General features: G+C 30.9%; 1 protein-coding gene across 2 annotated transcripts in view; it reads left to right on the forward strand.

The window, feature by feature from the left end:
- Positions 1-8,948: 8,948 nt before the first annotated feature.
- The window catches only part of LOC110784872 (pentatricopeptide repeat-containing protein At1g10910, chloroplastic), a 34,732-nt gene continuing 30,368 nt past the window's right edge, over positions 8,949-13,312 (forward strand). The window contains exon 1 of one of the 2 annotated variants that reach the window (XM_056840352.1): positions 8,949-9,393. In XM_056840352.1, coding sequence (XP_056696330.1) covers positions 9,143-9,393 — 251 coding nt within the window. In that variant the 5' untranslated portion in view covers positions 8,949-9,142. The remainder of the gene's footprint in view (positions 9,394-13,312) is intronic. The other variant, XM_021989319.2, reaches the window with a different exon arrangement.

Genomic DNA, 13,312 nt, shown 5'->3' on the forward strand with positions numbered 1-13,312 from the left:
GATTAGAGAGCTTGTATTTAGATTTGTTTTGCTAAGTGATTTGGTTTGTTAATTTGGACTTGAAATTTGTCGTACTATTCGTATTTCCTTATTTTCGTTAATTGGTTTTTGAACTTAATATGTAATCGATTATTTATAATCTTAAAAGTTAGTTTTATGATTTCCGCTGCAAAATTCTGAATAAGCCGTTACGTTTTCACACGGGCGATAATGCCTTGATAATTCTCTACGTTTTATGTTAAAAAGCTATTTTAGAAAAGAGAGAATTGTCGGGGTGTTACATTAATAAAATGTATAAAATTACGGGGGATTACAGTTATCACGGTGGCGGTAATATCTTGGTAATTCTTGTGTTTTAAGTTGGAAAATGTTTTATACAAAGCAAGGAATTATTAGGTTGTTACACGTAAGGTCTGCCACGTCACGCAGAAGTTAGTAGTCCACGTCGGACAACCTAATGGCTCAATTCAAGCCACGTGTCACTCTTTAAGTGGCACATGTGGCAAGGTAATTTTTCCTACAACACCACTCACCGGTCGTCGCCGCCGGAAGAGTCACCTACTGTCACCGCCAGAAGAGTCATAGACCGTCACCACCAGCCATCACCGCCCATATCGTCAATACCGTCAAATCCCTTCCGTGAATTTGCCACAAAACCACCGGCTGCGTTTATTTATTTATTTGATTTATGTATGTATGAGATTGCTAATTGATGATAATCGATCAACATTATCAATTGTACTTTTTTGAATTTTAGATGCTATGCGTGTGGCAGTGTAATGTTTACATGTTCCATTTGAGTATAGGCGGTTAATTCCACATAACCGCTAATTTAGATGGCGGTTTACTTTAATACGAAACCGTTATTTGAATTAGCGGTTCATCGTTGAACCGAAAAAAAAATACTTCGTATATTTTATTAGCTTTTGCTTACATGGATGGTAGAATGAGAAATAAGTGATAATCTAGTATATATATATATATATATATATATATATATATATATATATATATATATATATATATATATATATATATATATATAAAGGAGACATATTTGCCGAAATATTAGAGCACCACCTAGGATTACTATTGGTTTCGACCAATGTAAAATAAGATTTCTAATTTATTTTTGAATTAAAAAAATCGATTGCCACATAGATAATTAATTAGGTGCCACGTAAATATTTTAATTAATTAATTACTAATATATACAACTCCATCCAAAATCAAACACTCTAATAATTAAAAAATAAATCTAAAATGAAATTCAATCCAAAATAAAAAATAATCTAATCTAGTATATATTTATTTAATAAAATTCGTGCATTGCACGGGCTAAAATCTAGTATATATATAAAGGAGGCATATTTGTTGAAATATTAGAGCGCCACATAGGAAATCTAATGGTTTCGACCAATGAACATAAGATATATAATTTATTTTTGAATTAAAAAAATCGAGTGCCACATAGATAATTAATTAGGCGCCACATAAGTATTTTAATAATTAAATACAAATATATACAACTCTATCCAAAATCAAACACTCTAATAATTAAAAAAAAATCTAAAATAAAATTCATCCAAAATCAAACATAATATAAAATAAAATTCAATCCAAAATCAAACATTAATCCACAATTAGAATGCCACGTAGGAAATCTAATGGTTTCAGGTAATGAAAAATAAGATTTCTAATCTATTTTTGAATTAAAAAGATCCCAGTGCCACGTAGAAAATTAACTAGGTGTCCCATAGATATTTTAATTAATTACTTACTAATATATACAACTCAATCCAAAATCAAATGCTCTAATAATTAAAAAAGTAAATTTAAAATAAAATTCATCCAAAATCAAACAATAATCTAAAATAAAATTCAATCCAAGATCAAACACTAATCCAATATTAGAGCGCCACGTATGAAATCTAATGGATTTCGAAATTATTTTTGATTTAAAAAAGTCGAGCGTCACGTAGATAAATAATTAGGTGGCACATATATATTTTTATTAATTAATTACTAATATTACGCATATACAACTTCATTCAAAATCAAACACTCTAATAATTAAAAATTTAATCTAAATTGAAATTCAATTAAAAATAAAAAAAACTAATATAATCTAATATACAAAATATATCAGTTAATATCACTGTCAGTTTCCAGTTTTTTGTTTTTCATATGATTTAGATTGAATCATGAACTAAAAAATAATCCTACAGTAATCATGTTGATTTTGAAAACTGATAACAAAAAACTGGAAACTACTTTTTATGATTTTCATATTTTGGTTTTTAGTTTTGTAAAAAGCAGAAAATTGAAAACAAAAAACGATACCGAACGTTAACAATTTAATAGAATAGTACTAGTATAGTACCCGCGCGATGCACTATTTATAATCTAAATATAAAAAATAAATTTATTTGAAATCTAAAATATAGTGGTAGAATTATCATCAAAATAGAGCTATAAATATCCTCCTAATTAAAATTAATGATGGATAAATTTGTCATTGCCTCATTGGGTGTCTGATTTATTAAGAAAAACAAAACAAATAAGGATATATACGTACACATACAAAATTATTTTCATACACAATCTTCAGCTGTGTCAAACATAAAGTTATTCCAATTTACCCTTAATTTGGATAATCATAACGACTTAATACTTTCCCCATCTACATCATTTCCGATCACTTAATCTCTAACTCCACCATTTACTTTATTCATCTAGAGATGACATTGAGGCGGGAGAGGATTTCACACCCCGTACGGTTGTACCCGCCTTATAAAACTCTCATCCTCATCCCCGCCACCAACAATGGGAACGATACTCACCCCTCCCAATCCCCGTCTCAGGGCTAAAAATTAAATAAAATGCATCCTCGTTTCATCACCCACCCGTGTATCCACACCCACCTCAAACGCTCCCGGCCCCTAGCTAGTTTCAACTTATTTTTTTGGCAAGAGAGTTTTGGATTTTAAAACTCTATTCTAGAGTCTCGGCAAATTCAGTTGTCTGATTAAAATATTTTAGTAAATAAACAAAATATTATAATATGTACGTAGGTTAGTAGTAAAAAAAATATTGATACACTCATAATCAATTAAATGAAAGATAAGCGAGGTGGGTCAAATCTAGGCGTCTAGCTAACATCCATTATCACCCCGTCACTCGTGGAAAATACCTATTTTAGTATTTAAACCTCACCAGCACCAAAATTTCCACCATTCCAACCAACCTGGAGCTGATGTGTAGGGAATTAAATTTCCAAAAAACTCGTCCACTGACTATATGACATCTCTATAATCGGTAAGAATTTACTCCGTCTTTCATCTAACTTTTTATTATATTAACATAAATTTATTACCAAAATTGAGCAATTAGCTATAATATTGATTAAATATTTTAAAAAGTTAAATACATAATTAGGATTGGATGGATGTTCTCATATTCAAAAAATTGAAACTCGACCCATCACCAAGGAGGGAATATGTTATCCTTATACATGCTCACTAACAATATCTATTTATATATTAGTCTTTATTAGTCAAACATCTATGTTAATATTCGTCGCGCGTCAACCCAAACTAAAATCCAACTCGTCCCATCATCAAGTGTGATGCATTGTTTACATATCAAAATGTTAATTTTGAACGAAATTTTATATATAAGTGATGTTGCATTCCTATAAAAAATATTTTTTTCGTTGCAAACATATTAATAATAAATTTGTTATAATATAAGATACTACTCCATACAAATAAATATTTATAAGATACAGCCCTTATAAGTTATAATACATAGGAAAATTTTGTATTTACTACCTTAAAAATACACCACTTTTGTATTTACTACCTTATGAAATTTTTATTCTAAATTACCGCCTTAAACTTCCAATTTTTTTTTTAATTTACTACCACTTTACAGTTTTCTCATTTTAAAAATAAGATATCTCTTTCGTTTCTTAATCATTTAAAGTGATTCAAAGTTCATTATTTTTCATTTTATATAGGGATTTAATTGGGAACGACATTTCAAAACAATTCGTTTGATAAATTATTTAAATAATTTAAAATTTTACAAATAATATTTAATTAGTTTTACCTTTTATAAAATGTTAAAAGCAATATCACTATGGAATCCTTACACATAATTGACAAGAGTGGATTTTGAATCACTTAAAATAATTAAGAAACGAAAGAGATATCTCAATTTTAAAATGAGAAAACTGTAAATTAGGTGGTAGCAAAACAAAAAATTGGATCTTTAAGATAGTAATGTAAAATAAAAATTTCATAAAGTAGTAAATACAAAAGTGGTGTATTTTTAAGGTAGTAAATACCAAAAAATCCTAATACATAACCACTATAAAGTCTATGACTTATAGAGTTAGAAATTCCAAAGTTATCTCTGCCCCACCATCCCAAATATGATACATTATAAAATCCTCCAACCCCACCCACTTGGGGCGGATGTGTGGGGAATTTCCCAAAAAACCCGACCACCAACTATTTGACATTGCTATATTTGGTAAATAATTCACTTCGTCTTCCAACTAACTTTTGAATATATTGTCATAAGTTTATTTTAATATTGAGGGATTAGCTATAATATTGATTAGAATATTTAAAAAAGTTACAAGCATAATTAGGATTGGGTGAATATTCTCTTATTCAATAAATTGAAACTCTATCCATCACCAAGCTAGGTGGGTACATGGTATCCTTATACCTACTCACCGACACCAAATCTCTATTTATTGGTCATATTAGTCAATCATCTATGTTTATATTTCTCGTCAGCCCAAACTGAAATCCAAACTCGTTCCATCATCAAGTGTGATGCATAGTTTACATATTAAAATTTTAATTTTATACAAAATTATATATATAAATTATATAATCACTTTTATTGTGCTAAGAATCACTTTTTTTGTAGTGATAATCACTTTGCAAAAAACTCTTTATTTTCATACATCGATGTTGTAATCCTTTACATTAACACGTAAAAGATATTTACGATGATATATTACATCTTATATAAATTTGTTATAATATAAGATACTACTTCGTCCAAATAAATCTTTGTAAGATATAACCCTTATAAGTTATAATACATAACCATTATATCCAAAACCCATCACCCATACCCACTTAATACCCGTTTTTGTATCCCGCCCACCACTTATCTTATTGTGATAATTCTTTTCTTAATTATGTAATGATATATTTTTTTTAGGAAAATTTGGTAATATTAATCCAACCTTTGACCGATTTTCTTTTATTAAGCCCACCTACGACATATTTTTTAATAATCCCACCTTTATTACCCAACAACTTTTATTGGGCCCAACAGGTCATAAAACTGTTGTAAGCGGCATTATTTCTCTACATGGCAGTACTCTCTCTCGATATTATTCAGTCATCATCATCAATTCATCACCATCTCGTTGACTTTTTCACCGATTACCGGCCACTTAAGCCCAATAAAAGTCGTCGGGTAGTAAAGGTGGGATTATTAAAAAATATGTCGTAGGTGGGATTAATAAAATAAAATCGGCCAAATGTTGGATTAATATTACCAAATTTTCCTTTTTTTTATTGTGTTCTCGGTGATATAAATATATAGGACTAATAAATGCAAATTTATGACATGTGATAATAGTTGTCATATGTGTTGACTGTAGCCATATACATTTCACATTATTATATTTTTCTAATACAGATAAAAAGTTCACAAAGTTTGTTTTAATATTTTGAGATGATAAGCTTTAGAGTTTTGGACATCTATGTACTATACTTTATTACACTAATTAGAAAGAATATATCATACTACGTACAATACAAATATTCAAAAAATAAGAATAAATCATATTACCAACATAAGTTGGTGGAGTTGGTGGGGAACTCACCTTGTGATTTGGAGGTCATAAGTTCGAGCCCCATCATCTGCGAAATGCTTGGGAGTGGCTCAAGCGATGACCTGCAGAGCTGGGCTGGTTAACCTGTGCTAGGTGCTGGTTTAGTCAGGGTCCCTTCTTCTTACCTATTAAAAAAAAAAAAAAAAATCATATTACGAAGTACAATACAAGTATTCATAAAAAGAATAAAGCATACTACGTACACAAATTTCAGTTATTAAAAATTACATGAAAATATTTTTCATTTGAGGCAAATATGTTACCCATAAAATTATCTAAGGCATAGAAACAAATAATAATTCCTCCGTCTTTTAATACTCGCAACGTTTGGACTTTTGCCACTATTCATATAATCTACTTTGACTATTCTTAGTGTTTTTTATATAAGATAAAACATAGTCATGTGGGATCTTGTTAGATTTGTCTCAATGTGTATTTTCAAAATATCAACTTTTTATAATGTTTGCATAAAGAGAATGATCAAAGTTGTGCATTGGCATGCGTGAAACTAAAAAACGTTGCGAGTATTAAAAGACGGATGAAGTATAATATTATATTAAAAAAAATCTTAAAATAGTTTCCCATTTAAAAGATTACGGAACTATTAAAGGAAAGAATAAGGAGAAAATTATAGTTTTGAGAAAAAAAAGATACTCCCTCCGTTCTTGATTGTTAGTTCTCTTTCCGTATTGAGTTATTTTTTTATTAGTCCATTTGAGAATCTTTCTTTATTTTGTCTAACATTTATCCTTATTTTACTCTTATAAATATTTAAATGACCCACATGTTTACTCCCAAATAAAGTTTTATCCCCAATAACCCCTTAACTATTTCTCTCTCCTACCCACATGGGTTAAGTTTTATTGTGATTCATATGACATGTGTAATTATTTTGGATTGTCTTAGATTCTAAAAGGGACTAACATTCAAGAACGGATAGGGAGTACAAAATAAATAAACAATTTCTTTTACGACAACTTTTGTGTAAGACCGCCTTACCGGAAAGACCACTTTGATTTTTTAACTAATTGATTTTATTGCTTAACTAATTAGTTCAAGTGCTTAACTAATTAGTTTAATTGCTTGACTAATTAGTTGTATTGTTTAACTAATTGGTTCTTATGCTTAACTATTTAGTTTCATTGCTTAACTAATTGATTCCATTGCATAACTTATATGACACCAATGAGGTCTTTTGTGTAAGACCGCCTTATAGAAAAATTTGTATTTCTTTTAAATAAGCATGTTATAGACAACATTGTTAAATAATAATTCATATACTAAATCAAAGGTAAACATTCATGCACCATATCCGCCTCAATATGTGCACGAATTCTAAAAATAAAATTGATAGTACATATATGGAATTATAGTTAGTCATTAGTAAATCTAAGTTAATTATTTTAATAAATGCTAAAAGATGTTAAAATATTCTTATTTATATCTTAGATAAATCATTGTCATAAGGTTGTGAATATTGTGATATTGATGTCTACTATATATTAAAGCATATTAAATTAGTAGTATATTATAATTAAGATATTATTTATAATAGTAGGAGTTTGCACATTATAAATTAAGATATTTTTATTTTCTAGACATCGGTTTTAAAGAATAATGCGAGTGTTAAATAATATTTATTTATTTACTCATGCGAGTGTTAAGTTCAAGATGGTAGACATTTACTAAACTACTACTCCATTGTGTACAACAATGCAATGGGAGGGGGGGGGGGGGGGGGGGGGATTCAGTTGCTCCGTATGTAAATGTCATCCAAGGCAAATCGTTGTGGAGTTTTAGAACTCAGTCTTGGGTTCATCCTTTGTGTAACTAAGATAAATAAATTTATGTTAGGTAGCTAGTCTAAAAATATTGGACCTGAGATATATTAGGCATAATATTTTATTCCAATATTATTGTTAGAACACATGAAATTATTTTAATAATGAAAATTATGGTTGCAGTATTTTTTTTGCTACACTTAATTAGTATGTACTTTTTTATATATAGTAAAGTCCATAATATTATTTTTTTAATTATTTTTTTAATTAAAAGAGAGGCGAATTAATGAGTGACATTTGTCATCACCACATTGACTTCCTCTCTTTTAGTATATTATATAAATAGATACTCCCTCCGTTTCTTTTTGTTGTATCCGTTTCCATTTTAAGCGTTTCGTATTGTTGTATCCATTTAGAATCTATTATATTTTTGGACATACATTTTATCCTAAAATACCCTTACATTTCTATCTAATTACCAAAATACTTAAAGATTCTACCCATATTCCCACCTAATTTTCCCCACCCATAATATTTAATTCTTTTCCATTTCCCATATACCCACTCTCTCACCTCCTTTATCACCCATCATTATCACTCCTCTCTCTTACCTTATTTCTTTATTATTTTCTCACTCCCTTATTTATTATAATCTCTTACACCCAATCATTTCTCTTACACCCAATCATTTCTCTTATACCCATACAAACCAATATTCCAATTTTTTAAAAAACCATACCAGATTCCAAATGGATACATAAAAAAGAAATAGAGGAAGTAGTATATTTTGGGAAGCCCTTTTTTTTCTTTGGTAGTTTAACGACGGTCGCCCCTCCAATTCAGGCACATTCATGATAGAATTGAGATGCTCAGAAGTGCTGTGTAGGGGTAGGGCGGGGGAAGACTATCACTGACCGAGCTTCTCTACACCATTTTTTTGTGGTGTGGATGAGGTTTGTAATAGCGGTAATTCTAGATTCACCCCATCTTCTTTTCTGGGCATTTTTGGCTCCAATTTATAAAGAAGGAAAGAACCACCCTACCGTCCGCACTTATACTTCCCCTCTGTACCCAGGTTCTCAACTAAGTTCTGAAAACAATTTCACTCTCCACCCGCGCTTCTAAAAGAACTTTCATACTGTGCCCAATCCCAAAGTTCGGACATTTGAATCAGACTGAACTAAAACTAATTGTCAGGCTATTGCTCGCGGGCTTCGGGAGGAAATTGAAAAGGTCACGACACACTTTTTTTTTTTTAATATTATTAAAGAGGGAGAAAGCCTCATTAGCTACTGCTCTTCGAGTAATATTGAAGGACATCGCTCTATCTTTTTGCCAAGTTTTTGATTCAGAAAATACTCAGCAAGCATCGGCAGAATAAGCACGGAGGGTGGACTGTGGAGCAGTAAGCACCGTAGTATCTCGTCGGAATATGACCATGTCCACACCAATTACGGCAACCTTACTTACTACCAAACTTTACTTTCTCTCTCCTCCCATCGAGTTCCCAAGAACCAATTCTCTACCATATCCCGGCACCCTTTTTTCTGCCACACGTTGTACTTCCACCAAAATAGTGTCTGCCATTAAAGCTCCAACGGCTCGAAATGGTTCTCGTTCGGCAAAAGAGGCTATTATCAGGGAATTTCAGAATTCCTCTGATTTGGATACTGCACTTTTCAGGTATAATTTCTCACATGCGTTGTTGGGTTATTTTGCATTTTGTTTACCTTGCACACCACCTGTTCGATGAATCGCTCTTATGGGTTTTTACAGTTTTTGTTTTGCATGTGTTCATTTGAATTCAAGGTTTGTCGTTGGCAGTTCTTTTCGGCTGCACCGGCTTTGAAATGTGTATATGGTATATGACTATATATCATTTGAAAGCTCAAATTGTTTGTTTGTGTAATTGTTTAAGAACTACTTAGAGGCAATTGGTTTGCCCCAAGCTGTATAAATTGTTGTGGAAATCATAGTTGCTATAGGTAAGTGGTATAGGCTTTGTTCTCTTCCTCTTATTTTTATTGCTTATTAGACCGCACCAGACAAGTCAGACTAGGCAGAAAAATCAGACCAGAACAAAAAAAAGCAAAAAACACTTTCGGAAAATACACCAGAAACTAGAAAAATCAAACCAGATAGGTGAAGAGAACAAGGATATAGAGTTTCTAAATGCGTCTAGGTTGGAGGGTAATAGCTTGGATTCATGTGGAAATGTATTTTATCAATAAAAAATGCAAATAACAGGACATTTTCGTAAATACATTGGTAAGAGAAAAAGGTGTAAATAAAAAAAGAAACTAAAAAAGTAAATTAAATGAATAAAGTTTGAGAATTAAATGAATAAAATTTGAGCTGAAATGAATAAAAATTATGTATAAATGTATATCTTGAAAGTCTATTTATTGATGAGTATGCCATGTGATTTGTACTATTCATCAATAACAACTACTTCCTCTGTTCATAAATACTCGCAACGTTTGATATTTTTACACTATTCACATATTCCAAATTGTTGGTGATTTATATGTCAAATAAAACATAGTCATGTAGGATCTTGTTAGATTCTTCTCAATACGTATTTTCAAAATATCAGCTATTTTTGCTTAGAGAGAATTTAAGATATTGACGATCTAAATTGTGCATTGGTATGCGTGAAAGTGATAAACGTTGCGAGTATTTATGAACGGAGGAAGTATTTATTTGGAATCACCCGATTTATATTTCGTACTTATCGCCTTAATTTTCATGTATGAACTTATCTGAACATAAGTTTCGTTATTGGCATTATCCTTAGCCCTTATGTGGATTTATCACAACTTATTACCCCTAATTTGAACTGAATGGCCCTTTTTTGATTAACTTACCTGAACGTATTTTAATTTATTCGAACTTATATCAGAAATTCAGATCATATTAAAATTTACTTATTCTAGGTGAAATAGCCATGTGCTCCGTTTGGGTCGACGGAGAACATTCTCAATGAAAAATGATTTTCCATGAAAAACATTTTCGAGAGAAAATGCGTGTAAAATTAGTTTCCTTTGTTTGGTTGCTTACAAAAAAAAGTCATACTATAGAAAAGGAAAATGAAAGGGGAAGGGAGATGATGGATGGGACTCATGGGAGGGAAAAAAAGGGAAGTAAGGTGTAGGGAGGAAAATGTTGTCCATCATTGGGAGGACTATTTCCACATTTGGGACAACTTTTTCCCACCCCTTTACAAACCTGTTTTGAAGTTGGGGAACAGGAACCGGAATTCACCGATGTAATTTGCTCGTTAAAGTGGTTTCAAAGCAAAAGTATATATACTGAGTTTTTCTCTTTGACAAGCTTATCAAACAATTTCTAACAATCATGGAAGGAATGGTTAATGGTGCACAGTTCAGTCGTTCATAGATCCAATCAAGTGCTTATACTAACAAGTCCGTGCTGTTTTATAGTGTCATGAACATGCCAAAAGGTTTAGTTTCTAGGGTTTTCATCCTCATTAAAGCATGTTAGTAGTTGAACATGGTTTAGTTAGAATTTTTCTTATGATATAAAAAATAAAATCCATAGTTGATGTTGTGGTATCCCATGGCTTAGCTCAATACTTCAAACTTCAATTACCGCAACAACTATATAAATACTCCTCCATGTCTAAAATATTGCCATTAATAAAAATGCTAAAGATTAACTAATGGTGACGAGACCTATTTGCTTCTATTTATGATGCTCCTTCCCGTTCTTTAGGAATATAGAAATACTTGTAATTGATGCTAGGGGAGAAATGGTGAAGGCCGAACTGTAAGAAAACTAAATATTAAATAGAGAGTATAGAGTGGGTACTCTTTTAAGGGATTGCTACACATTTGAAAAAGTTGCCACTCTTTTCTTTAATAGATGGAGTATGTTCGTATTTCGGGAATTTTCTTTTTGTTATTTCTTGTGGTGTTGGGTGATGTTTTTATAGTTATTTTCTTTGAGAAAAGGAATGACTTTCCTTTCTAAGACAGAATTCCGAACTGCCTATTAAGTGTTTCAGATGTGTATCCTCTCTCTTATCACCTTATCAATCACAACTCATTTAGTCAAGGAATTTGTGTGTGTGTGTGTGTGTGTTGGGAGGGGGGGGGGGGTGTTTGGTGGCAATGGGTATGTACTTAACAGGAAAGGCATAAATCCCCTGATAGTTTAGATCGTTTATTAGTTATTTTATTCTTCCATTGCAACCGATAGCCGTAATAGTCGGTGTTTGCTTATTTCTTAAATATGGATAATGATAGACTATTTGAAATTACTACATAAATATCTTTTCTTTCTATTTGTTTTGGAGTGGTAGTTTGTCAATTTCCTTTCAGGTTAAATGCGGTCTTGGTATGTGTACTTCTAGGTGAGGGGGTATAATGGTACTCCCTCGGTTTCCTAATACTTTTTCTATTTGGAAAAATCCAGGGTATTAAGGAAAAACAAGCATTGAATGATTGACTATTAATGTTGTTGTACTATAAATAATACTTTCTTTGTTCTTATTTATATGACAAAGTTGAGTTATGAACACTATTCATACAAGCTCATTTGACTTCATTTTGTGATTTATATTTAACAAAAAACATATTTGTGTTGGGTCTTATTAGATTCGTCTCAATAAATATTTTTTAATATCAAATTTTTATAATTTTTTGTTATCTATAATTGAAGATATTAGTGTTTGAAATCGTGCATTCGCAAACGTGGCTAAATAATTGTGTCATTTAAAAAAGAACGGAGGAAGTATATTTTAAAAAATGGCACAAAAAACATTTTTTTTCTCCCTCCATTTTTTCTCTTCTGATCTTCTAAAAAAAAACTCACCCATCTCCGCATCCATTTTCCGTTTTCGTCTAATTTAAATTTAAAATCTTAAAATTCCATGAAATCAACAAGATTCAACCTAGAAAATGCAACCCAAAAATTCTCCAGAAAACACCCCAACAAATTCCTCAAAACCAAAAAGTCCTCCGAAAATACTCAAAAAATCCCGAAAATAATCCAAAATATCCCAAGAAAATGCTCCAAAAAATACAACAACAACAACAACAAAGCCTTAGTCCCAAAATGATTTGGGGTCGGCTAACATGAATCGTCGTAGGAGATCGTCATTGTCACCAATCAAACCAGAAAGGAGCAGGAAGTAAAAAGAAAAAAACAAGGAAGAGAAAGTGAAATTAATGAAAGTAGGATAAGAGAAAATGTATATATATATATATAATAGAAGAAATATTGTAAGAGATAATAAAAATTAAGTAAAATTTAAAATAAATGAATAAGTAAAATAAGTGCATTTCAAAATAGCATGTGAAATTAAAAAAAAATTGAAAGAATTTTAAAAATAAAATAAAAGTAAAATAAAAATATAAATATAAATAAAGAGAATAAGAAACATTGAAGTTGTGTAAGTCAAATGAAGTCATCAATGTATATTCTCTCCCTCCACTCTGTCCTATCCAACGCCATATTTTCCTCAATCCCAAGAAAACTCATATCGTGCTCAATCACCTTCCTCCAAGTTTTCTTAGGTCTTCCCCTACCCCTTGCAATTCTATCCCTTTGCCACCCTTCTATCCTCCTAACTGGGGCA

The sequence above is a fragment of the Spinacia oleracea genome, chromosome 3 (genome assembly GCF_020520425.1).
Source record: "Spinacia oleracea cultivar Varoflay chromosome 3, BTI_SOV_V1, whole genome shotgun sequence".
Taxonomy (NCBI): Eukaryota; Viridiplantae; Streptophyta; class Magnoliopsida; order Caryophyllales; family Amaranthaceae; genus Spinacia; species Spinacia oleracea.